Source organism: Rhinatrema bivittatum, chromosome 10 (genome assembly GCF_901001135.1).
Source record: "Rhinatrema bivittatum chromosome 10, aRhiBiv1.1, whole genome shotgun sequence".
NCBI lineage: Eukaryota > Metazoa > Chordata > Amphibia > Gymnophiona > Rhinatrematidae > Rhinatrema > Rhinatrema bivittatum.
Window position 1 is genome coordinate 42,367,403 of NC_042624.1, and position 25,418 is coordinate 42,392,820.

General features: G+C 46.4%; 1 protein-coding gene across 1 annotated transcript in view; it reads left to right on the plus strand.

Annotated features, from left to right (window-relative positions):
• The window catches only part of AGL (amylo-alpha-1, 6-glucosidase, 4-alpha-glucanotransferase), a 112,996-nt gene that overhangs the window by 70,251 nt on the left and 17,327 nt on the right, over positions 1-25,418 (plus strand). Inside the window, exons 23-27 of the mRNA XM_029617465.1 lie at positions 4,900-5,033; positions 7,516-7,691; positions 10,423-10,525; positions 12,150-12,375; positions 16,151-16,262. Of these exons, the coding sequence (XP_029473325.1) occupies positions 4,900-5,033; positions 7,516-7,691; positions 10,423-10,525; positions 12,150-12,375; positions 16,151-16,262 (751 nt within the window). The remainder of the gene's footprint in view (positions 1-4,899; positions 5,034-7,515; positions 7,692-10,422; positions 10,526-12,149; positions 12,376-16,150; positions 16,263-25,418) is intronic.

A 25,418-nucleotide genomic window follows, 5' to 3' on the forward strand; every position in this document is an offset into this window, starting at 1 on the left:
ATCCGGTGTTACTGGGCCTTAGTGGTCCAGCGGTGGCTTTTCCTTTTCACTTCTCGGCGTCGGATATATTGTTCCGGGAATGGGACACTCCGGAGTTGGGCCTAAAAATGAGTAAAGCTATGGATAGACTTTATCCGCTGCCAGAGGATGCGTTGGAGCTTCTCCGCCTACCCAGAGTGGACGCAGCAGTGTCTGCAGTAACGAAGAGGTCGACGATTCCGGTAACAGGGGCCACTGCATTGAAGGACATCCAGGATAGGAAGCTAGAGCTCCAACTGAAGAAAGTTTTTGAGGTCTCTGCTCTGGGGGTCCGTGCTGCCATATGTAGTAATTTTGCCTTGAGGGCCAGTCTGCGCTGGGCCCAGGTGCTTCAGGCCAATGTGGGCCTCTCGGAAGAGGAATCTGCTCAGGCAAATCGTTAGGAGCCGGCGATCGCTTACAGCGCAGATGCGCTATATGACCTGCTGCATACATCGGCCAGATCCATGGTCTCGGCGGTTTCCGCACGTCTGCTCCTTTAGCTGCGGAACTGGGCGGCGGATGGTTCCTCCAAAGCTCATCTGGGCTCACTTCCGTTTAAAGGGAAGTTGTTGTTTGGCAAACAGTTGGATGATCTGATGCAATCGCTCGGAGAAAACAGGGCATTCAAGCTCCCTGAGGACAGACCTTGGTCGTGGAGCTCCTTCCCCAATAGGACACGGTTTCGGGGGAACAGAAGGTCACGCTCTCAGAGATCTTCAGCTTCGTCTTACCGTTCCGGCTCTTCCAGGCAGTCGTCGTGGACTCAGTCCTTTCGAGGCAAGCGGTTTGGGAAGCAAGGTGGTCCTTCGTCAGGAACGGGGTCTAAAGCTTCCCAATGAGACACGTGTGGTCCATTCCTCTCGGCCGATCCCATCAGCCGTGCCAAACGTGGGAGCCAGGTTGGCGCTTTTTACCAAGGAATGGACCAAAATAACGTCGGACCAGTGGGTCCTCAGCGTGATAAGTCAAGGTTTCGCTTTAGATTTTGTACAGATCCCTGCAGACAAGTTTCTCATCTCTCCCTGCAAGTCCCGAGAGAAGCGAGTAGCGGTGCAAGAGACTCTTCGGCACCTGGAGGACTTGGGAGCGGTAACCCCCGTACCTCTCGGACAACAATGCGAGGGCAGTTACTCCATTTACTTCATAGTGCCAAAAAAGGAGGGCACGTTCAGACCAATTTTGGACTTGAAAGGGGTCAACAGGTGTCTTCAAATCCCGCGATTCAAAATGGAGACGATTCGATCGGTTGTCGCGTCGGTTCGTCCCGGCGAATTCCTGGCCTTGTTGGATCTCACGGAAGCGTACCTCCATATAGGCATTTAGCCGTTTTATCAGAGGTTCCTCAGGTTCTGCATTCTGGGCAGGCACTATCAGTTCAGAGCTCTTCCCTTCGGACTTGCCACTGCTCCACGCACGTTTACCAAGGTAATGGTAGTGGTGGCAGCTCAGCTCCGGAGGGAGGGGTTTCTGGTGCACCCCTACTTGGATGACTGGTTGATTCACGCGAAGTCCCAGTTGCAGTGTCGGCAGGCAGTCGCCAGAATTCTTCAGCTCTTGCGCTCTCTCGGATGGGTGGTCAATCTTGCCAAGAGTTGCTTGGAACCTACCCAGACCTTGGAGTATCTGGGAGCGCTATTTGACACGAAGCAGGGCAAGGTGTTTCTCTCCAGGGGGCGTGTGCTCAAGCTTCAGGGTCAGGTGAGGCACTTGTTGTCCCTACAGATTCCACAGGTTTGCGATTATCTGAAGGTCTTGGGCTCCATGGCATCCACACTAGCTTTGGTTCCTTGGGCTTTCGCTCATCTACGTCCATTGCAATCTGCATTGCTTTCCCTCTGAAGCCAGTGTCCGAACAATTTCACCTTCCGCTCCCGCTCACGAATCAAGCGAGGGCCAGTCTCCAGTGCTGGCTAGTGTCTGACCATCTGATGTGTGGAGTATCCCTGCTGATGCCCAACTGGATGGTGGTCACCACAGACGCCAGTCTTTATGGTTGGGGAGCGGTCTGTCTTGGACAGACGGTGCAGGGACAGTGGTCCAGGGCTCAATCACGGTGGTCCATCAATCGCTTGGAGACGGTGACACTAGCTCTGCAATCCTTCCTTCCGCTGATACAGGGGAAGGCGGTCAGAGTGTTGTCGGACAATGCAACGACTGTGGCGTACATCAATCGCCAGGGCGGGACAAGGAGTCAGCTAGTGGCGGAAGAGGCGCAACGGTTGATGTGCTGGGCGGAGCAGAATCTCAGCAATATTGCGGCGTCTCACATCGCCGGAGTCGACAATGTTCAAGCGGATTTCCTCAGCCGGCATCATCTGGACCCAGGAGAATGGGAGCTGGCGGAGGATGCTTTTCAACTCATCTGCAAAAGGTGGGGACTACCACACATGGACTGATGGCCACCTCTCAAAAGGCAAAGGCTCCACGATTTTACAGCCGTCGGAGAGAGCGAGGGGCCGAGGGTGTCGATGCGCTAGTGCTTCCCTGGCCAACAGACGTGTTACTGTTCGTGTTCCCTCCGTGGCCTCTGATAGGCAAGGTCCTTCAGAGAATAGAGCTGCATTCGTCGGACGTGATTCTGGTGGCACCGGAATGGCCGCGACGGCCTTAGTTCGCGGATCTCCTTCTGTTGGCAGTGGAACCGCCCCTTCGTTTTCGAGGGGCCGCGGCTCTCCTCCGCCAAGGCCCCGTTTGTTTGGAGGAAGCGGATCACTTCTGTCTCGCGGCATGGCTTTTGAGAGGAAACGCTTGAAGAATAAAGGGTATTCGGATGCGGTGGTAGCCACCCTGTTGAGGTCTAGGAAACAGTCTACGTCCTTAGCCTATGTTCGGATGTGGGCGGTGTTTGAAGACTGGTGTAGGGATCGCAGAGTGGATCCTATGACAGCGTCTGTATCTGATGTCCTAGCTTTTCTTCAGGGGGGTCTTTCGAAGGGCCTCTCTTGTAGTACCCTGCGGGTCCAGGTGGCAGCACTCGGTTGTCTCAGGGGTAAAGTGCACGGGGTGTCTCTGGCACTGCACCCGGATGTCGCTCGTTTTCTTAGGGGGGCTAAGCATTTACGTCCTCAGTTGCGACAGCCTTGCCCATCCTGGAATCTTAATTGGGTACTTTCCGCTTTGTGTTCAGCGCAGTCTGAGCCTATCAAGCGGGCGACGATAAAGGATCTTACTCTAAAGATGGTTTTTCTCGTTGCGATCGCGTCGGCGAGGCGAGTTTCAGAATTGCAGGCGCTGTCTTGTAGGGAGCCGTTTTTACGGATCTTGGATTCCGGAGTATCCTTAAGGACGGTTCCTTCCTTTCTACCGAAGGTGGTGACGGCGTTTCATCTGAATCAGTCTGTGGAGCTTCCCGCTTTTCCAGAAGGGTAGTGGTCGGAGTCCGGGGCGAGAGACTTGCGGAAACTCGATGTTCGCAGAGTTCTCCACCGCTATCTAGAAGTCATGAACCCTTTCCGCGTCTCAGACCATCTCTTTGTTTTGTGTACGGGGCCAAAGAGAGGTGGTGCGGCTTCCCGGACTACGATCGCACATTGGCTCAAGGAGGCCATTGGCGCGGCGTACATTCTGCGGGGGAAGCCTGTGCCCGTGGGCCTTCAAGCTCACTCTACGCGGTCACATGCTGCTTCTTGGGCGGAATCCTCGCAGGTGTCGCCTCAGGAAATTTGCAGGGCAGCGACCTGGCGGTCGTTGCACACTTTCGCTAGATATTATCGGCTGGATGTCCAGGCCGCAGATTCTGGGGGTTTTGGTGAGCGAGTGCTCCGAGCAGGACTCTCTGGATCCCACCCTCGGTAAGTTGGCTTTGGTACATCCCAGGTGTCTGGACTGATCCGGGTACATACAGGGAAAGGAAAATTAGTTGCTTACCTGATAATTTTCGTTCCTGTAGTACCACGGATCAGTCCAGGAGCCCGCCCGTGTTGTCTGTGTTCTCAGTTTTGAAGTAATGGAGAGTTCGCTCGATGGATTCAATGGTTGGATTTGGTTATACTCGTTCTCTCCTTTGGTTCTGGGAGTTCTGTTCCAGTCGGGAGTTTGTGAATCGACCCTTGTTGAGGGCAGTTGAGTTAGATAGTTTGTTCATTCTCTGCTTTGACATCACGTAAGACTGAGGGGCTGTGGGTGGCACCTTGCTATAAGTAGCGGAGCCCGACAAATCTTGCTCTGTCTCCATCTGCTGGTGCGGAGTCACAACCCAGGTGTCTGGACTGATCCGTGGTACTACAGGAACGAAAATTATCAGGTAAGAAACTAATTTTCCTATATCAATATAGAAAAAATATATTTTAAACTTAATATTCCAAAAATAAAAGTAGAATGTATACATAATTCATCAGGGAAAGGTTTTCTGGATTTGTTTCTAAATTGCTTGCATTTGACCTTGGCAGAAGATGATTAAAGATGGATTTGCTATTTTTTATTTTTTTTTTAAATAATTTTAAGAATAACATTATATAATTTAGCAAGCAGATGTATTATATTGGTGATGGATTTGGTGTGATTTGGCTAAACCTGATTGAATTAATGTACTTTCAAGCAATGTGGTGGTCCCAGGCATGACATTTATCAGAAGAATTAGGAACCCACTCCATATTTATTCTTTATTTGTATTAATAGGTTAATGGCGATATTCATAGGAAGGGTTTTTTTCAATAATTACAGGGTGTGCACCTAAGAAGATTGTAATTTCTAAGTCAAATGCTTTTGACAAACTTTTGTTAATTCAATCTGCCAGCTTTGGAGGATTAGTAAGTAAATGCCCATCTGAAAAACCGAGTGTTAATGTATTAGCATCAGCCCGAGTCTGAATAGCATTTAGAATAGACTTTTATTCAAATGTTGAAGAATTCAGTGTGCACTTTATTTTTATCCTGCTAGGTTGGTGAATGGTTTAAAGCAATGTTCAAGTACCTAAAGCAGATTCCACGTTACCTTATCCCATGTTACTTTGATGCTATATTAGTGGGCTCATACACCACTCTCCTGGATCACGCATGGAAGCACATGTCTAGGTATGTACAAGAGGGGGGCAACTCAACAGTACATTCCTCATGCTAATAATAGCAATGTGTGTCCCTGTATAAAATCTGGGGACAGTATATCATTTCATAAACTTCTGGATAGTATTGTTATAATTCAATTATATTCCATATCAGAGACCAAGATCTTGCTAGATAATGGAGTTTTCTGGACAATAAAAGTTCCACCACTTCTCTTGACCGCTCCTGTTGCCACAGCCTGGCCCTCCCATTCAGCTCGCAGCTCAGATCAACTGTTTGAACTGCTGGGTGCTCCTCTGATCTGAGTCATGATCAGAGTGGGAGGCAGAGGATCGAGCAAGAGACTGATATAGTTCCCACAGGCTGTCTTACAGAAATGTGTTTGCTAACCTTATTCCACTGCAGTATTGGCTTGGAATTCCTTGATTGTGATTGAGCAGTAGAACTTGCAGTTTGTATGTAATTGTCCGCTGTGCTGCACTCCACAGCAGACTTCCATCTGTGTGACATTGCAGAAAGCTTCAGCCTTTTGAGGCTGCAGTGAAATTTTTAGCTTGCAGCTCACTCAGCTGGAGAAGCATACCATGAGAAGGGGCGGACATACTACATCTGGTGAAACTTAACTAAAATGTGAAATGTTATTAAAGTGGTGCTGCTACCCTCTTAGTCCACTTGAATGCATGAGAATAAACATAAAAATAATATAAGGTGATAACCTTTTTTTTTTTTATTGGACTAACATAAATCATTCCAGGAGCTATTAAATTAGTCCAGTAAAGAAGGATCACCTTACATTTTTTTTTTTGTTTATTTCTGTGTAAATTTTATTAACAGATGTACACATCCAGTCACTCTTCTTTTTCATGTAAGAAACTTTTTCATTTATTGTATATACATTTGATTCCCACCTAGTAAAATGACTTAAGTGCATCCAAATGAAATAATAAATGTATACCTTAAAAAAAAAAATCCAAACCAACAAAGAGTTATTCCCCAGGAGAAACCAAATTTGAAACTAGATATGGCTGAAAATAAGCAACTGACAAGCATCTTAACCAACTACAAAAGCTCTCTTTTTCCACCTTTCTCAGAATGGGGCCAATGAAATGAGTCCTGCATTAAGGCTGTGAGCTGAAATTCAGTGCGCTTTCTTAACACAGGCAGTGTAAAAAAAACAAAACATTTAACTCTCAATGCAGTAAGTAAATGGTATGCTAATCAGCAGGCATTAGTGTACGCAAATACAAAATCGTGTACACAAAACTGATCACACATTTTAACTCTGTGGTGTGGGGAGTCTGGGACAGGATTTATACACACAATATCTTTTTTGTTTTGTGCACATAAGACTTTTGCACACACATATGTGCACAAAAATACTTTCAGTGCAGAAAATATGCTTTGTGCGCACAAATCCTGACTACAGGTCCCAGCACCAGAACTCTAGCTTCTGCTCATAGACTGACACAAGCGCTGGAAACTACTCCACTTTGACTAGGAATAAAAATTCCAGCCCTGAGGAAAGCTGAGTTAAGCCAGCGCTTAATAGTTAATGCCTTCATTAGCATGGGATTTCCATACGAGGGCTCAAAACAATCAGGTCGATACAGTGCAGTGTGCTCCAGTTTGGCCGCGCGTTTTTGACGCGCTATTTTTACCCCTTATAGAGTAAGGGGTAATAGCGCGTTGAAAATGCGCGGCCAACCCTCCCAAAACTAATAGCGCCCGCAACATGCAAATGCATGTTGATGGCCCTATTAGTTATTCCTGCACGATACAGAAAGTAAAATGTGCAGCCAAGCCGCACATTTTACTCTCAGAAATTAACGCCTGCCCAAAGGCTGGTGTTAATTTCAGCCGGCACCGGGAAAGTGTACAGAAAAGCAGTAAAAACTGCTTTTCTGTACACCCTCCGACTTAATATCATAGCGATATTAAGTCGGAGGCCCGAAAAGTAAAAAAAAAAAAAAAAAAAGTTAAAATCTGCCCACGGGTCAGAAGACGGACGCTCAATTTTGCCAGCGTCTGTTTTCCGAGCCCATAGCTGTCAGCGGGTTCGAGAACCGATGCCGGTAAAATTGAGCATCGGCTGTCAAACTCGCTGACAGCCGCCGCTTCTGTCAAAAAGGAGGCACTAGGGACGCACTAGTGTCCCTAGCGCCTCCTTTTACCGTGGGCCCTCATTTGCATGTTGTTCCCTCCTGAATCGCGCGCACAGGAGAGTGGCCTGTGCGCGCATCGGGAGAGCGGGCGTCGCTGGCTCTCCCGCGACTTTTACTGAATCGGCCTGAATGAAATATGCACAGTTCTACACACACACTTTTGGTGCAGAAAACTCCTTGCTGCATCGGGAGCAGCAGTTAAAACCATGTGCTCTGCCAAGCGTACCTTATGACATCAGTGCCTTTGACTTTGTGAAAGTTGGGATTGGGTTAATGTGCATGGTGGGGATGAAAGCTCTGCTTTCACTTGCATCTCTGCATTGTGATTACAGCTTTGTTCAGCGGGGCTCTACGTTTGTCAAGCACCTTTCCCTGGGTTCGGTCCAGATGTGTGGAATAGGACGATTTTCTTGTCTGCCGCCTCTTTCTCCTGTCTTGCATAACGTCCCTTACAGGATCAATGATGTGTCCAAAGAAAAAGAGCAGTGCTGTCCTTCTTTGGCTGCTGGTAAGTAAGAAATGCAATCGGCCTGTGCCGGAGGAGAAAGCCTTTCACAGAATAACAGAAGCAGAGCATTTTGCAGAAGTCCTTTGTTCAAAATTAGGAGTTAGGCAGCGTGAGTGAGTTTTCAGGCACCTAAAACTACACGTAGACGCGCAGAACGTACATAAAATTTGACTTCCAAAAGAGGAAATTTAGGGGCTTTGTGGATTTCTGTGTTTAAAGTCATCCCATAAATCGCAGCCTGTGTGCCTGTATGCAGAAAGGCATCCCGTACCCTCGCTCTCCCATCAGAATCTGCGAGTGCACGTGTGCAAGAGCTGATCCCAAACTGTGGGGAATGAGCGCAAAGCCAGGCCCCCCCCTCGGCGGCTGGAGATGGGGGAGGCTCATTTTTATATGAAGAGCCCAGTGTTCGAGGGCTGCTGGATCAAAGAGTTCAGCTGGGAAATGATTCTAAAAAATACAGCCAAATAAAGAAAAAGGTTTCAAAATATAAATGTGCAGGTCAGGATGAAAAGTTTGTCGATTTAATATGATGTTTTACCTGTCCCATCGAATGCACCCAGATTAACAATCATAAGAGATACATCCAATCAGAGGTTCAGTAGGACCAATGCTGTGGTCTCTGAAGTTCCTTCGTTTTTTTCAGGTTTGAAAATGCTAAGATCCCTGTGCTGACACAAGTTAAAAGCCTAGGAATTACTCTGGACAGTGAGCTTGCCATGTCATCTCAGATTGCTGCAGTTACCAAAGCTGCTGGTTGTAAGCTTTGCTTGCCAAGGCCTTTAAAAAAGAAATTGGCTTGCTAAGAAGCATTTCTGCTCTGTAGTCCAGATTATGATTCTCCTTAGCATGGACTACTGCAGTGCGCTGTACATTGGTTTGCTGGCACATGCATTGCCCTCTCTCCTAATCCTTCAAAACTCTGCCACACGTTCAGTAACTGGACTTAATAAAAGAGCACATACCTCCCCAACATTACAGGAGCCGCACTGGCGTCCAGTTGGTGCAAGGGTACAATGTAAGGTTGCCTGATTAGACCAGGACAGGTGCCGTACCGTGGATGAACTCCTTGCAACACATCCACGGTGCGTGGGGGGCCTTGAGATCCTCTCCCTGGAGGCACCCCGGTGCGATGTCAGGGTTCTTTCTCAGGGGCTGCCCCTGAACTGTGGAATTCATTGCCAGAAGCTTTTGCCGTTAACAACCTGTATAAAATCATTTAAGAAAACACTGAGGACTGTGGATGTGGTTATGGCAGCTGGTGTAGCTGTGTTTAAAAAAGGTTTGGATAAGTTCCTATTAATTAATAAGGAATACCCACTGCATATTGCTGGCATCAGTAGCATGGGATCTATTTAATGTTTGGATACTTGCCAGGTACTTCTGACTTGGATTGGCCACTGTTGGAAACAGGATGCTGGGCTTGATGGACCCTTGGTCTGACCCAGCATGGCATGTTCTTATGTTATTATGACTTTTCTTTTTTAACTCACATTCCCTGATGCTGCTTGAACGTTAGGAGATCTTAGGATAGGTTGGGTATAAATTGTTGGTTTTGTTTTGTGTGTCTTGATTGTACTATGGATATCCTTTTGTAAGCCGCTCAGAGTTGTAGTTAGTGGGTGGCATAAAACTTTTTTTAATAAATACAAATAAATCAAATAATAACATACACCATAGAAATAGAGCGGGCACAACCAAACCAAGCCCCACTTCGGGAGTAATGTCCAAGCCCCCAGATCACCTCTTTAACACATTCCTTCTGCCTCAGGCCTTGGCTGGGTTTAAGATTTTGACATCCCTAGGCAGCATGCCATGGTGGTGCCCCTTTAAAGCTGAGCCAGCAAAGGGCTCTGTGGCAAGCAGAAGCAGAATCCTCTTTGGCCTGCATATCTGGCGCCCTAGGCAATTGCCTTTTCCTAAATCTGAGCCTGCCTTCGGGAACAAATACGTATTGGAAACTGGACTTCTTGGTGATGGGAGCTGTTTCTCCGTGCTGTGTACCACCTGCTGTGTGCATTTCTAATTTTGTTGACAAGCCCATTTATGCCCTGGAAAAGCATAGTAGAAGCTGTCATTGGAACCCAATCCCATACCATACAGCATTATCTAGTAAGAAGCAGGACATCTGGGATAGTGCCTGACACCAGTTTCACCCAGACCCTAACTGGGACCAGTGAATGCCACAGAGAAAGCTGTACGTGACCCTTACTGGACAGCACAGACTGCATGTACCTCTGTCAGCAGGGTTAGTCACAAAAGATATCCACTGCATCCATTTAGGGGATATATTTGTGATGATATGCTTATGTTACACCAACTTTCCAAGTGGACTTGGCACACCTAAATCCGCTTTACAAATGACTACTGCTATTTATCATTTATAAAGTGCTGCTAGACATATGCAGTGCATAAGTTCACTTTGAGAATTCTTCCTCAGTTGGCAGGGAACAGGCACAAAGTTCTGTCTGTGCTAACTTACATGCATACTTTTGAAAATCCAGAAGTCTGCACGTAAGTCATATTCCCGCCCGGCCTCTGCCCTCTGGAATGCCTGCTCCCAGTGTGCGTGAAAGCACATGCGAGACCAGGGTGCGCTGTCCCTGGTGAATTCCCAGAGCTCGCATGTGTACATCCACCCTTCTCCTTTGGCACGGTCACTGCCTCACCGGTGCTAGATGCAGGGCGAGATGGGAGCTTGCGTGCCTCAGTGACGGATTTCCTTTTCTAGGGTTGCCTCACTTTTCATCAGGCATCTTCCGCTGTTGGGGAAGAGATACGTTCATTGCACTGCGAGGTTTGTTGCTGCTGACAGGACGTTATTTGGAGGCCAGGTAAGTGCTGGTTTTAATTACTGTGCATGGGTGTATGCATGTAGCACAATTTATAATGTATTATGTTGGAAACAAATTGGAGAATGTAACATTGCATCAGACTAATGATGTGTAATTGTGATACATTTATGTAGATTTTCATATACGCAGATGATATTTCTAAGGATAAATTAAAGACCTTTTACTCCTGAAGAAACTTAATGTTCACAAGTTAACAGAAATAAAATGCATTTCTTGAAAACGTTACCGATATCTCCTGCCCTGACCTATATAACTTTTTTTCTTCTTGAAGGTTTTACAAGCCATATGTGGACGTTAAGAAATGTTTCTTACTATTTACTTTTTAGCATGGAATAGTTTTTTGTTTGCCTCAGAAACGCAGTGGAATTGATTATATGGGTTTGTTTTTATATTACTGTGTTCTTTTTGTCTTATTAAAACCAAGTATATAGATTTTTTTTTTCCTTAATTTATGATAAATATTTTAAGAGATCTTTTGGTTGGCTGCTTAGTTTCTAATCATGATAATTCAACAAGATAACTATCCAGTCAAGTTACTCGCCACACTTGTTTAAGATTTGATCTTGGGTTTTATCATCTAGTTGAAGTGAGGTGGAGCAGGGCAATATGCATGACAGTGGTAATGCAAACCCATAAAACAGCATAATATTTTCTGTTGATTGTAGATTTAGCGTAGTCCTGTTCTAGTTGGCTTGTGCTGAACTGACAGGTGGTGTCACCACTGCTTCACCGCACTGCAGAGCATGCACTAGGGAGGAGGGGGTGCTTTGGGGGTCCAGCTTCTCAGCATACAGCAAGCTTGTAGATCCCCAGAAGAGGAATGACTCACCACCAAAGACTCCTCTTCACTAAAACCATTGCCATTTACAATTCTTCATTTGTGGCTGAAATCGGCTAGATCCAGAGTTCACCCCACCTTACAGCGTCATGACATGCATCAGCAAGCTGCTGGCGAGTGACGCTCTCCCATGGAGCTGTCCTTCCCCGTGCTCGCCTTAGTGAGGCTGCTCCTGTAAGGAACATGGTGTCGGCGGCCTGTCTGGAACAGATGCATTGCATGTTTGATCATCAGAGCCAGATAAACTGACAGGCGGTGTCACCACTGCTTCACCGCACTGCAGAGCATGCACTAGGGAGGAGGGGGTGCTTTGGGGGTCCAGTCTGGGGGTCCAGACTTAAAACCTGGCTCTTTCTCCAAGCCTTCCCTGAACCACCAGACAATCACTAGCTGGCCTTCTTTCTTACCCAGCCTGTCACTCCGTTTCTCAAAGAAAAAAATAAATGGACTCTTAGACTTCAGATTAAAGCACCGTTCTTAAGTTTGTAACTTGTACTCTACGGTAAAATTACTTTACTGGCCTTTTCTTCTTTCCAGCTTGTTGCAAGCTTCCAAGTTCCCGCCCCCTGTTGATTGTAACTTTGACTTATTCCTGCTTTGGTTATCTTTCGTTTACGTGAATTTGTTACTCTAGTTTTTTCCCTCTGTTAAACTGTAAACCGATCCGATATGGTAATCTACTATGAAGGTCGGTATGTAAAATTGTTAAATAAATAAATAAATAAATAAATAAATAAACAGTCTTGATGCTTGCTGTGATTGCAGGAACATAATCTTGGCGTTTGCTTCTACCTTGAGACACGGCCTCATTCCCAATCTTCTTGGCCAGGGGACGCACGCCAGGTTCAACTGCCGGGATGCCGTGTGGTGGTGGCTGCAGTGCATACAGGACTACTGTAACACGGTGCCTGGTGGCACGGATATTCTCAAGTGCCCCGTTTCCAGGATGTATCCTGCAGATGACTCCTCTGCGCTGCCTGCAGGCCAACTGGTAACGAATCATGACTTGCCAGCTGATATAAGGATAGATTTTATACAGGAAAAAAGTTGTAACAGCCTCTTTAAATAACGACTCGTGTTCACTTTGTACTTTCACTTAGAAACTTGCTGTGGTCATTTGTTCCTGCTATTTGTGTGGGCAAGTCATCTACGCATGCTGTTTTCCTTCCCTGGGGATGCTTCCTCTCAGTGTGGCATACCCTGCTATCTTCAAATCCCTCATTGAGCTTAGCACTGCAGCAAGGGTTAGAGTGTTTTTAACGAAAGCACAAACTATTTTGTTTTTTTGTAATTGCCAATGTTCTAATTCAATGAAAGCACAATTTAATAGCAGTGACTAAGTCTTCATTCAGGTCCTGCCCTCCGAGAACCTGTTTGGACTTGTCCCCTGTCACAGGACTAAAGAACTATGTGCAGGAAGGGAATAAAGCAAATTCTGGCTTTGTCTTGCTACAAAAGAAGAATAGTTAGATCTTAAATAGGAGCCGAGGCAGCTTGGCCTTGGATCTGAAACGAGCTCATGTGCTGGTTTAGCAAAAGTGCTCGTGAAAAGCAAGTGTAGACCTGTCAGGATGACATCATCAAGGATCCTTTTTTTCCCTGTATAAAAGTGTTCCTCAAATGTTGCTTTCCCCCATTTTATTTTAAAATTAAAGCACCTGGGTTGGAGGTAATAAGTACCAGTATCCTCCAGCTTCAGGAGGTACAGCTCTCTATAGATTTATGCACAGGGAACGTAATTTTGTGAGAGACTACTGCTGGTAGGGTAGTGCTGTGGAAACACACTGTGTGCGTGCAGTTTTACGTGCACTGGGGAGGGGCATTCCAGGGGCTGGAGTCTGGGCAAGATTGGGACTTGCACGCATACATCTTATTTTCAAAAGTGTCTGCAAATTCTCTTGACCAAACTACAAATGGCGGGCGTAATGTTGTGTGTGCGTTTGTAGTTTTGTTGGGAAAATTTGCAAAGCACACTCATATCCATAAGTCCTTGAAGACTGGTGTCGCTTATGTGCCTGTTTGCTGGCTAGTATGTGTGCATTGTTATAAAATGACCCCCAGGGAAGGTAATTAACACAGGGGCTGCTGGGAGAAGAACAGTGCTTTCCCATAGAAATGACCCCTTAGAGAATTGTCTGGCCGACGTACCCATAAAATGAAGCGTCTGCACCCTGTGTGCAAACTGTGTATGGGGGGGGGGGGGGCATCCCAGGGGGCGGAGTCTGGGCGGGGTTTGCATTCACATGCATGCTTTTCAAGTTTGAGAGCTGTGTGCATACATTTCCCCACAGAGGTATAACTTTGTCCCGCTAGTTTTTGTGGGATCGTTTTCAGAGCAACCGTAAGTACACTTTGAAAATGAATATGATTCTGAGCTATGGCAGCCCACAAATGTCTGCGGCCTGTTTATAAACCACCCCTAATAAGGGTCATTTTCAAAGTGCCCGCATTGTTGCCAGGCCTGTGGAAGCTTCTTTCCTGCAATCTTTGCAGCAGTTTTTAGAGAGAAAGTGAGCAGTATTTTCACTTTTCTAAAAATTGCTGTGGGGATAAAGCACCCCTGCTCACCTGCACCTGTTTTTTGTGGGAGTACAATTTTGCTGGGAAAGCTAAGGCATAGATTGGAGTCTGTGATCTATGCGCATTATTTTTCTCACCTAACCTAAACACGCCCTCCCCAAGCCCACCCTGGGAAGGCCGCTTGCTAATGCAGCAAACAGTCCAAGTATTGTGGATCCCCCATGTGTTCGTGTTCCTGGGTGAAGAGTGGGATTTTCAGACACCCCCTTTTTCCCGGATTAATCAGTGCTTTCCTGGGAAACACATAAGCGAGTTTTCATGGGTTTAAAAAAAAAAAGTTTCTTCTGGCCTCAGGCAGGCCAATCCACACAGGTGGGTTATGTACGCTTAGCAGCAGATGGAGAAAACTGACTTGCTGACATCACCGACATCAGCCTGCCAGTATTCTCTGTCTCCAGCAGATAGTGGATGTGCATCTCCCTAGTTGGGATTGCTTGTGTTAATAATAAAAAAAAAAGAACCAAAAATAAGAAGAAAAAAGAAAGAAGTTGAGTTCTTGAGGTTGACACCAAGCTTGTCTCTCCCTCAGTTGAGTGATTTAAGTCTCGATGCCTGGCCAAGCTTAGCTTAAGAAGGACGAGGGAGTGCTCGGGATTAAAGGCTTATGCTCTCCCCCATAGCCAGTGATCCAATTGTGATCTCAGCCAGGGAAGGGCTTAGCTCAGATTAAAAAAAAAAAAGAGAGAGAGAAAGGAAGCATTAGGTCCCTCTTTTTACCTTACTGGGTCATGTCTCTCCCTCGGCACTACCCCCCCCCCCCCCCCCCCCCCCACTCTCACCTCCGGGGAGTTAGTGGAGAGTGGAGGCGGCACGGGTCAGCAGGCAGAGCAGTTTTCACTAGGCCGCTTATCGCAGGCTCAGCCGGCTGACTGTGTGGTATGTTACGGCGAGTGTTTGTTTTTTCCCCACACGTTCAGGTGTGTATGCTCTTACACATACTACGGTGGTGGCTCAGTCACTCAGTATGTGGATACTCTTAGCCACTTTGAGAGGAGGTGTCCCCGGGGACAGACAAGCGCATTTTCAAATCTCTGCGCGTTTTCCAGCAAAACAGCAGGCATGATTTTCTGTATGTACTTTGTACCTGTGGCAGTTTTCAAAGGGAATGTACTACTTACTTTTACTATTGAAAGTTGGTATAAAGACCCGCGAAAAAGAAGTATGGGCTCACTTCACATCAGTGTGAACAGTTTGAAAATTTCCCCCCATAATATATGATAGTTTCTAATGTTCCTTAAAATATGGAACAAGTAACCGCTAATGCTGTGCCTGGAAACCTGTCTCCTTCTTCTGGAAAAGTCAAGGCTTGGCTGTTTAGCCTTCCCCTAAACTACACAGCAGAGACTCATTCTCTAATGCTCGCCCATCAAAAGTCTTTCTGTGTGAATCCCGCCTGCTTCCAGGCAGCCTCTATCCAGCTGGTGTTTAACTTCTTAACTATCTATAATTATACCCAATGCACCTACTTCCTAACCTCCTACCTAATGTATCTGATTTCTTGCAGTCTGCTCTCTAGCTGTATATCTCCTCTGTATGCATCCATTACTTATGCAGCCTGCCTTGGGTCTGTCTTTAGGAAAAGACGAAATATCCTATGCTTATAAACAGGTTTTCAAGCAGCATTTATTTTTCCCAGTCTGTTAAGGATTTTGGTTTTCAAAAGCAGTGTTCTGCAAACCTTTCAAACTATCTATAATTATGCAGAGCATATTTCTCTGGAGTGCAGGGGCCCTGTTTGGTTTCTCATTTTGAGTCTGTGCTAGCACCTCCTGATTAATTTATTACCAGTATGAACATGGCATGAAGAATTCAGAAAGGACCCCGACATAGAGAATACTGTAGGCCTATTATTATGGATTTTGCAAGTTAAATTTCCAGCCTTAAAAAAAGTTATTGACAAAGAGAGCTAGGAAAAAGACTAACATATAAATAAGTGAACAAAGATTAAGAAACAAGTTGATGCTTTCAGGAAAATGCTTATTTAAGTACCTTATGTATGCTGAACTGTGACCAGCTCCTATATTATGCATTTCCTTATTAATTTGTTACAATAAGTGGGTGGGAGGGGTTTTTTTACTCTTTTTTTTTTTTCACTACTGGTCGGGTCACATTTTCAGTGGTATTTTGACACATTCTCCTGATAGTTTTGCCCTGATTGCTCATTTGTTTTGCCTCATTATGCACAGGATCAGCCTCTGTATGACGTGATACAGGAGTGTCTACAACGCCACGTGCAGGGGATACAATTCCGCGAGAGGAATGCCGGGCCTCAGATTGACCGGAACATGAAAGATGAAGGTACAGGGGCTCGTGCCACCTCCACCTTTTATATTCTTGCATACGCTTTCTGAAACCCTCTGTTATGTCAAGGTCTTTCCTGTCTTACTTTTTGTGAGGCTGTCCTATTGTATTGCTTTGTGTCATACTGAGGAAGGTGATATGTAAGCGTAATAGGTAGAGAAATAGAGGTATCCATATTGGTGTTGGTTGAATTAGTCACGATCTTTGGCCACAGTGCCATTGGTTCTAGCATTTATATTTGATAAATATAAAAATAAATACATTTTAGCTCACATTTTGTAACTTTCTTATAGCCTTCTGCATGTTTGTTTATTTACATTTGCCAGTTCCCTGTACGTACCCGGATCAATCCAGACAGTGGGTTGAGCCTCCTGTCCAGTAGATGGAGACAGAGAAAAACTGAAAGGGTATCCTATATGAGGACAGTGCTCACCCTGCGTCCCTCAGTATTTCTCTGTCTCCAGCAGATGCAGACGGACGAACCTGTGGTTCCCTCTCCTTAGCTATAGTTTCTTTCTTTCCCTTTGAGAAGTTTTCTTTCATATCTCTTTTCTCACTGGATCAAGCAAGTATTATCTGACAGTAAAAAAAAAAAAAAAAATTATAGAACTTGGTGTCTAAACTTGACAGGAGACAGTTCTGTCTCCTAGCTCTTATAGGGTCCTAGGGGGGATTTTCCCCTTGAGTAATCAGCCTAGGACCCTTATTACCAGTGACCTCTGGGTTTTTTCCCTGGCTAGGGGTGATACTGGTGGTCCAGTCACTCCCCATCCTTTTCTAGGGGACCCCAGGGATGTGTTATGCCTCGGGTTCCTTTGCAGAGATGATTTAATTCCTCTGCTGTTGTGTAAAAAAAAAAAAAAGGCAATTCAAAAGGAAACCTTTGAGAAGAGTAAAAGGCATTCATTGGTCCTGCCGGCAGGGAAAGAAGCGGCTCAGAGCTGTCTCGTTGGCTCCCGCTCCCCAGCGCAGACAGACACAGCTGATTTACCTTCTCCGCGGCTGACTCTGTCCTCCCGATGCCGCGATCAGCTTTTTGTATAGCCTGTGGGGAGCCTGCGTCGTGGCTCCTCCGCAAGGGGCTCTGCTCTGTCTGCTTGCCCTAAGGGGAGGAACCCTCCGCGGCACTTTTAAAATCAACGACCCAAGGTCGGGTCATGAAGCGTGCGGTCAAGCCAGCCCCCTCTGGCTTGACCGCACGCGGGAATGGTGGCCATTTTGTGCCCGGACCTCGCTGCCGACTCGAAGCCTCAGGGAGGAGGGGAGCCGAATTTCTCTCATTCGCTGCCTTATTTAAGCCATGTGGGCTCTCCCGGTGCAGCCCCTGACACCCCCCCCCCCCCCCCCTCATTGCCCGGCAAAGCACAACAGCATCTTTCCACATAATTTGTGCTGTTAATGCACAGGTCTTTTCTGGCCAGTTTGGAGGAACAGGAGGATCCCCCCCCCCCGGCGAAGATCCCTTGATTGGTCATTGGACAGGGCTCTGGCACCCCAGACTCTCAAGCTGCTACTAGGGTCAGGACCATGCTGGGCGGGCCAGATCCGTCTGATCCTCCTCAGCCCTCTCCTCTGCCGGTCCTGGATTTGTCGCTAGTGAATCCACCCATCGGAGGAGATGACCCGAGGGTTCTGAGATTGTTCAAACGTGAAGAGCTTGATCCGCTTATTCCCTTTGTTTTAGATGAACTTGGGATTGAGGTTCCTTCAGAAGAATCCGTCAGTGCCTCCTCTTCCTGCACCGTGAATCCGGTCTTAGCGGGGCTGAGGGCTCCGCCTCGTACATTCCCATTCCGTCCTATGCTCATGCAACTCTTGCTTCGGGAATGGGAGTTCCCCGAGTCTGGTCTCCGGGTGGACAGGGCAAAGGATAAGCTGTATCTCCTGCCAGATCAATCCTTTGAAATGCTTAAGGTCCCCAAGGTAGACACTTCGGTGCCCGCAGTCACCAAACGCACCACCATCCCGGTGGTGGGAGCAACGGCGTTAAAAGATCTTCAGGATCGCTACATCTCAAAAGGATCTTCGAGGTGCTGGCCTTAGGAGTCCGGGCGACTGTTTGTAGCAGTCTCATGCAGCGGGCAAGTCTCAGGTGGGTTCAACAACTACTCAGCACCCAGGACCTCCCGTCTGCAGAGGCCGAACAAGCGGAGCGGCTCGAAGGCACGATTGCATATGGAGCTGATACCCTTTATGATCTTCTCCGGGTACAGGCTAGAGCCATGGTCTCAACGGTTTCCACCAGATGTCTTCTCTGGCTGGGAAACTGGGCGGCAGATCCCTCCTCCAAATCGCAGTTGGGCACTCTCCCTTTCAAGGGCAAGTTGCTCTTCGGGGAGAACCTGGAGCAGCTTATTAAATGCTTAGGTGACAACAAGGTTCACAAGCTGCCTGAGGACTGCCCTAAAAAGTCCAAACCCTTTTTTCCTTTACACTCTCGATTCGGAGGTCAGCGCAGGTACAAGAAGCCGCAGGGGTCTTTTCAGCTAAATACCTCCACCAGATTGCAAGCATGGTCTCATTCCTTTTGGGGACGTCAACCATTCCGGGATGGTAACCCTCAAGGATCTGCCACAAAGTCCTCACAATGAGATGTGGCCGGCCCATTCCTCCGCTCCCGCCTTTGGTGGATGTCTGTCCCTCTTTCTCGAGGAATGGGCCAAAATTACTACAGATGTGATCGGAAGAGGTTACGCGTTAGAATTTGCTTGGGACCTTCCAGACTGCTACCTGCTCTCTCCATGCGGCAGTCGAAAAAGGCCAGCGGTGTGTCAGAATTGACAGGCTCTGGGACATAGTCCCTGTTCCCCCAAAGGAACAGGAGTCCGGCCAGTATTTGATCTACTTAGTCGTCCCCAAAAAGGACAGCTCCTTTCGACCAATCCTGGATCTCAAGAGAGTCAACCGGTAGCTCAAGATTCCCCATATTCGGATGGAGACCCTGAGGGCGGTCATAGCGGCGGTTCGCTCCGACGAGTTCCTTGCCTCCCTCGATCTCACAGAGGCCTACCTTCACATCCTGATTCACAAGGAGCACCAGAAGTTTCTTCGCTTCAACATCCTGGGCCGGCACTACCAGTTTCAGGCTCTCCCATTTGGGCTTGCCACCACTCCTCGCACGTTCACCAAGGTGATGGTGGTGGTGGCGGCCTTCCTCCGAAGGGAGGGGGCTCTAGTCCATCCCTACCTAGACGACTGGCTCATCCGTGCGAAGTCAGAACAGCTCTGTGCGACAGCGGTCAGTCGGGTCATGTCGGTCCTCTCCTCCCTCGGGTGGATAGTCAACTAATCCAAGAGCCATCTCATGCCCTCCCAGGTTCTGGAATTTCTGGGAGCTCGTTTTGACACCCGCGTGTCCAAGGTCTCGCTGCCCGAGGCCCGGGCGCTCAAGCTTATGACTCAGGTATAGCATCTCTTATCTCTCTCTATGCCCACGGCCTGGGACTACCTCCAAGTTCTGGGCTCTATGGCTTCAACTATAGATTTGGTTCCCTGGGCATTTGCGCATATGCGTCCTTTACAGAAAGCTTTGCTAGCCCATTGGAAGCCGATCTTGGAAGATTTTCAGGCACCCCTACCATTTCCCGAATCTACTATCACCAGCATACAGTGGTGGCTCTCACTCGATCACCTATTGAAGGGCATGCCCCTGGAGACTCCACAGTGGATTGTTGTGACAACAGATACCAGCCTCTCCGGCTGGGGAGCAGTGTGTCAGAATCAATCGACCCAGGGACGATGGTCCACGATTCAGGTCAGATGGCACATCAACCTTCTGGAGGCCCAAGCTGTGTGACTGGCTCTCAGATTCTTTCTACCTTTGATCTGTCACAAGGCGGTGAGGATCCTATCAGACAATGCCACCACAGTAGCCTACATCAATCGCCAGGGGGACATCAGAAGTCGTCTGGTGGCCCTGGAAGCCAGCAAGCTACTCTCCTGAGCGGAACGTCATCTGGATTGCCTGGCAGCCTCCCACATTGTGGGGAAGGAGAATATTCAAGCCAACTTCCTCAGTCGTCAACATCTAGACCCCAGAGAGAGAGAGTTGTCCGAAGAGGTAATGGCTCTTGTCGTGCGCCGGTGGGGAATCCCCCACTTAGACCTGATGGCTACCATGTGGAATGCGAAAGCTCCCAGATTTTTCAGTCTCAGACGGGAGCACTGCTCGAAAGAGTTGGATACCCTAGTTCTTCCCTGGCACCGCGACATCCTCCTCTACGTATTTCCACCATGGCCCCTGGTGGGAAAGGAACTCCGAAGGATAGAACTTCACAGGGGGCCGGTCGTCCTAATGGTGCCAGAGTGGCCCCGGAGACCCTGGTTCGCGGATCTGGTCAACCTCGTGAGGGAAGGTCCTCTCTGTCTCTGTCATCTTCCAAGACTACTGCATCAGGGTCCCGTATTTTTCGACCAGGCGGATCGCTTCTGTCTAGCAGCCCTGGCTTTTGAGCGGCGACAACTAAGGAAGAAGGGGTACAAGGAGGAAGTCATATCCACGCTGCTGCGGGCCCGCAAGCCTTCTACCTCTCTCGCTTATGTTCGGGTGTGGAGAGTGTTTGAGAATATGTGTGCTGAGGCGGGTGTTACAGCACGTAAGGCTCCAGTGTCCCAGGTTCTCTCTTTCCTACAGAATGGCCTCTCCAAAGGTTTGTCTTTCAAGTCCTTGCGAGTACAGGTTTCGTTCCTCGGTTCCCTATTAGGGCGGGTAGATGGCTACACAGTGGCGGCCCATCCAGATGTCATTCAATTCCTCAAGGGGGCTAAGCACTTGAATCCGCCCGTCCGGGCTACTTGTCCTTTGTGGAGTCTCAATTTGGTCCTTCAGGTACTTTGCGATGCGCCTTTTGAACCTCTACAGCAGGCCACTCTTAAGGACCTGACTCTCAAAACATTTTTTCTTTTCTATTTGCTCAGCCAGGAGAGTTTCTGAGTTACAAGCTTTATCGTGTTGGGAACCCTTTCTTCGTTTTTCTGATTCAGGGGTATCTCTAAAGACTATTCCATCTTTCTTACCAAAGGTTATGTCCTCTTTTCATGTGAATCAGTCAGTGGAGCTTCCTGCCTTTTCTCCAGAGGACATTGCAAGCACACCTGGCGGAGATCTTCGGCGTCTTGATGTCAAAAGGGTTCTGCTCCAATACTTATTTATTTATTTATTTAACACTTTTTTATACCGACCTTCATAGTAATAACCATATCGGATCGGTTTACATTGAACAAGGGTATAAACTGAAGCGACAACTAAAGTAATTAAACAATAGAGGTGAAAAAGGCAAAGTTACATTCAACAAGGAGTAAAGAACTTGGAAGCTTAAATAGCTGGAAAGAAGGTAAGGCAGGTAGTAATTATAAAATAATACAATAGAGAATACGGGTTAAAGCTTAATGTGCTTTAACCTGGAAGTGCCAGAGTCCATCGTTCAGGAAGATAAAAGATACTTACAAGTTACAAACGAGTTTCGGGTCTCTGTTCATCTTTTTATTCTATGGAGCGGGCCAAACAGGGGGAAGCAGGCTTCTAAAGCTAACATTGCTTGTTGGCTAAAGGAAGCGATAGCATCGGCATATATCTGTCAGGGCCGGCTGGTTCCCGAGGGTTTAAAGGCCCATTCTTTGCGTTCACTGGCTACCTCTTGGGCGGAGAGCCAGCTGGTTTCTCCGCAGGAGATTTGCAGAGCAGCTACTTGGAAATCTCTGCATACTTTTGCATGTCATTATCGTCTCGACGTATAGGCACCAGTTTTTGGTTCTTTTGGCAGACAGGTACTTCGAGCGGAACTATCTCGGTCCCACCCTACTTAGAGATGCTTTGGTACATCCCACTGTCTGGACTGATCCGGTACCCGGATCAGTCCAGACTCCTCCCGTTCTACATTTTTCAGTCCACTCGAAGCTTTTTTTCTTCACAGATAAGGAGAATGCCTTTTTCTTTGCAGAACTATTATATCAATAAGATATCATATGGGTAACCCACAGGCATAACTTCAATAGATAACAATACTACACATATACCTGCGTTTCATTTTTAACACATATTTTTATTGAATTCTAATTTTAACATAACTTCATAATTTAAATTACAATATATTAAAATTCACACCAGTGCTCTCACTCATACTACATTCACACACATTCCATCGCCTATCAGAACTATTATATGACAGAACTATAAGGCATTGGATGTATCTACCACATATATATCTATGTAAGAGCTGTTCTTTTTGCACTGTTTCCAAATTTGCATTATATTAGTCATGTTGGACTGGTTACTTGCTTGATCTTATCCGGTTCAATTTCCAGTTACGTTTATCTGCTTTGATAACATTTATACTGAGGGGCGCAGGGTGAGCACTGTCCTCGTATAGGATACCCTTTCAGTTTTTCTCTGTCTCCATCTGCTGGATAGGAGGCTCAACCCACTGTCTGGACTGATCCGTGGTACTACAGGAACGAAAATTAGCAGGTAAGAACCAATTTTCCTATACTTAGAGCAATCCTGGATGAACATATTTGAAGACTAACATCAAAACTTTGAACCAAATCCTGGCCTCATTCAGTAGCCAGTGAAATTCCCATAAACTTGATTGTACTTTCCTGTCCCACTAGCAGCCTAGCAGGCATATTTTGAAGCAGCTGTTGGCACTTCAAACTGACCTCTGGCAACCCCTGATAATATCGAGTTGCAGCAGTCTAGTAGTAGTGAATACAAGAATGAACTACAGCTGTCAAATCCTTCAGGGTTAAATAGTGCTGTAGTTGCCTAATGAATATCATACCGCAGAATGATGCCTGCACTATTGCAGAGTTCTCATAAGACAAGCAGGATGGCAGTCCTCATACGTGGATGACATCATCAGATGGAGCCCAGCTGAGAGCTTTGATGTCAAAGCTCTGGGAAACTTTGAGCATGCCCTACTGGGCATGTGCAGCCTGCTCTCCCTCCATGTATTCTCATCTTTTTCACCAAGCTCACATGTTGAGATTCGTAACTGTGAATATTCTTGAACTTATGATTATGGATATGAGGACTTCTCTGATCAGGAAGAGACTACAGTTTTCCCCTCCGGACGACTTTTCCTTTGTTGATTTTGTGAAAGGAATGACTGAGTCTATTCCATTTCCATTACAAAAGGAGGAAAAGTCCAGGGCCAAGAACTTGACATCCTCCAGTTTGTGGACCCACTTCCATTCATCCCTCCACCCCCAGAAGGATATCATGGCTGTACCTGTCCATGAGATCCTTCAGGAAATACAGATGAGAATGTGTGACAGCCCCTTATCAGTGCCTCCTGTTAACAAGAAAGTGTAAGCAGTTTAAGAAGCAGCAGCTCAATCATCAATTGGTGGTGGTCAAATCTATTTTCAAGAGAGTCAAAGGGTCTAGGGCCCATTCCTTGGTGCCTCTGAGGAGAAATTCTTGCACCTTGGACTTCCTTGAGAGGAAGGTTTTCCAGAGAACTATGCTCAATGTCTGCAAAACGTCCTACCAGTGTTTCATGGCCAATATATGCGAAACATACTAAACAGCATAAAAGGAAAGAGGTTTTTCATCTTTTCACATTCCTGGATTCTAATGATAAGCTCCTCCAGGAAGTGTGAAATATCTATGATTTAGCTCTCACACTGATTTCTTTGGAATCCTACTAGCTAGATATTATGTTCAAAGTCTAGATTCTGCCTTCTTAGTTAAGAAACAGTGGTCCAAGGGTTATAGAGATCTTTGACATGCAAGAGCCAACTCATTGTCAACTCAATGTATTATTGAAACAGACAGGCTCTCCTGTGGACTGTCAGGCTTTATTGAATACTTGGCAACAAGATTTGCATTTTACATCGATCAATTTTTTAATTGTTTTACAACTGTTAAGGCTGTATAACTCGTATTATGTGAAACTCAATATAAATTTCTAACTCAATTCAACGTTTCATAACATAGCTAAACTTGTTTCTTCTGAGTTGTTTCCCTAAAATGTTTGGATCATATTGGTACCTTGGGCCATACTTTTGGGGTTTGTGTCATAACTCAGATATTTTGGCGCAAAGTCCTTTTTTACATGGCTAAAGTTGTAGATTCCCTATCCCTTGAAGCCATGTGTTAGTTTTATTTGAAAACTTCTCTTCCTTTCCTTTCCTTTAAGAAATAAATATATAAAATTGTGGTTAAGGATAGGATTTTTGCTCGGTTAAAAACCAGTTCTCCACTTCTGGAGAGTTTATCATCCATCTGACTTTACATATTAGAGAAATGTACTGTATGCTTTGGTTGTTATGGAGAAGTTGCAAATGCAATGGATTTCACCTAAGCTAGATTTGGATTCTCTGCCTCATAGACCAAGAAGTCAGATCCTGAATGGTCTTATTTAAGTTATTTTTTTTTCCTTATGTTGTAGTTCCTAGATTTTCCGCATTTTGTTTGCATATATGGCACATGGAATTGTATCTTTTCTTGTAGTTATGTACAAGAAAGGGAAGGAGGTTGAAAGGGAGGGTGGGGCTTATGTTTTGTATTGACTTCATAATGCAATCTTACTACCAATGTTTAGCCATGGTGGGATGCATTTTCAGCCGTAGTTTTGCTGCTGAATATACCCAACATTCTTAAAGTTAGCCGATTATGTGTAAAAAGCCTGACCAGAGTTAGCTGCATAACTTATGAGGCTAACTCTGCTCTGCCCCTGGAATGCCCCAACTTATGCAGCTAAATTCTAGTCTCATAACAAGTTATGTGGCTAGAATATTGATGGGTAGCCATTTAGACGGATAACTTTTCAGAGTTCACCATTCTATGTCAGTTTGTGCCTTGTCTCTTTACAGTTTCTATAAAATATATTTAAACAATAAAGAGCATAAAAGGTGAGGCAGAGCATCTTCCCAAAAAGCAGCATGATGCCTTGGAATCACTAGTAGAACAAGGGTTAGAGAGTATGGAAAAAACATGGCCTGGTCAACTTTTGATGTTTTCGGGGCAGCGTTGAGAGTCATTGCTGTGGATTTTGGTGCTTGTAGACTTGCTCAGCTGAGGGCCTTGGACCTTTGGCAGGATAACCAGGAAAAACATGCGGATGTGCCTTGCAGTGGGCAGAATCTCTTTGATGATATGATTAAGGAGGCGGTGGCTCATGTTAAGGACCGCTGTGAGACTCTTCAGAC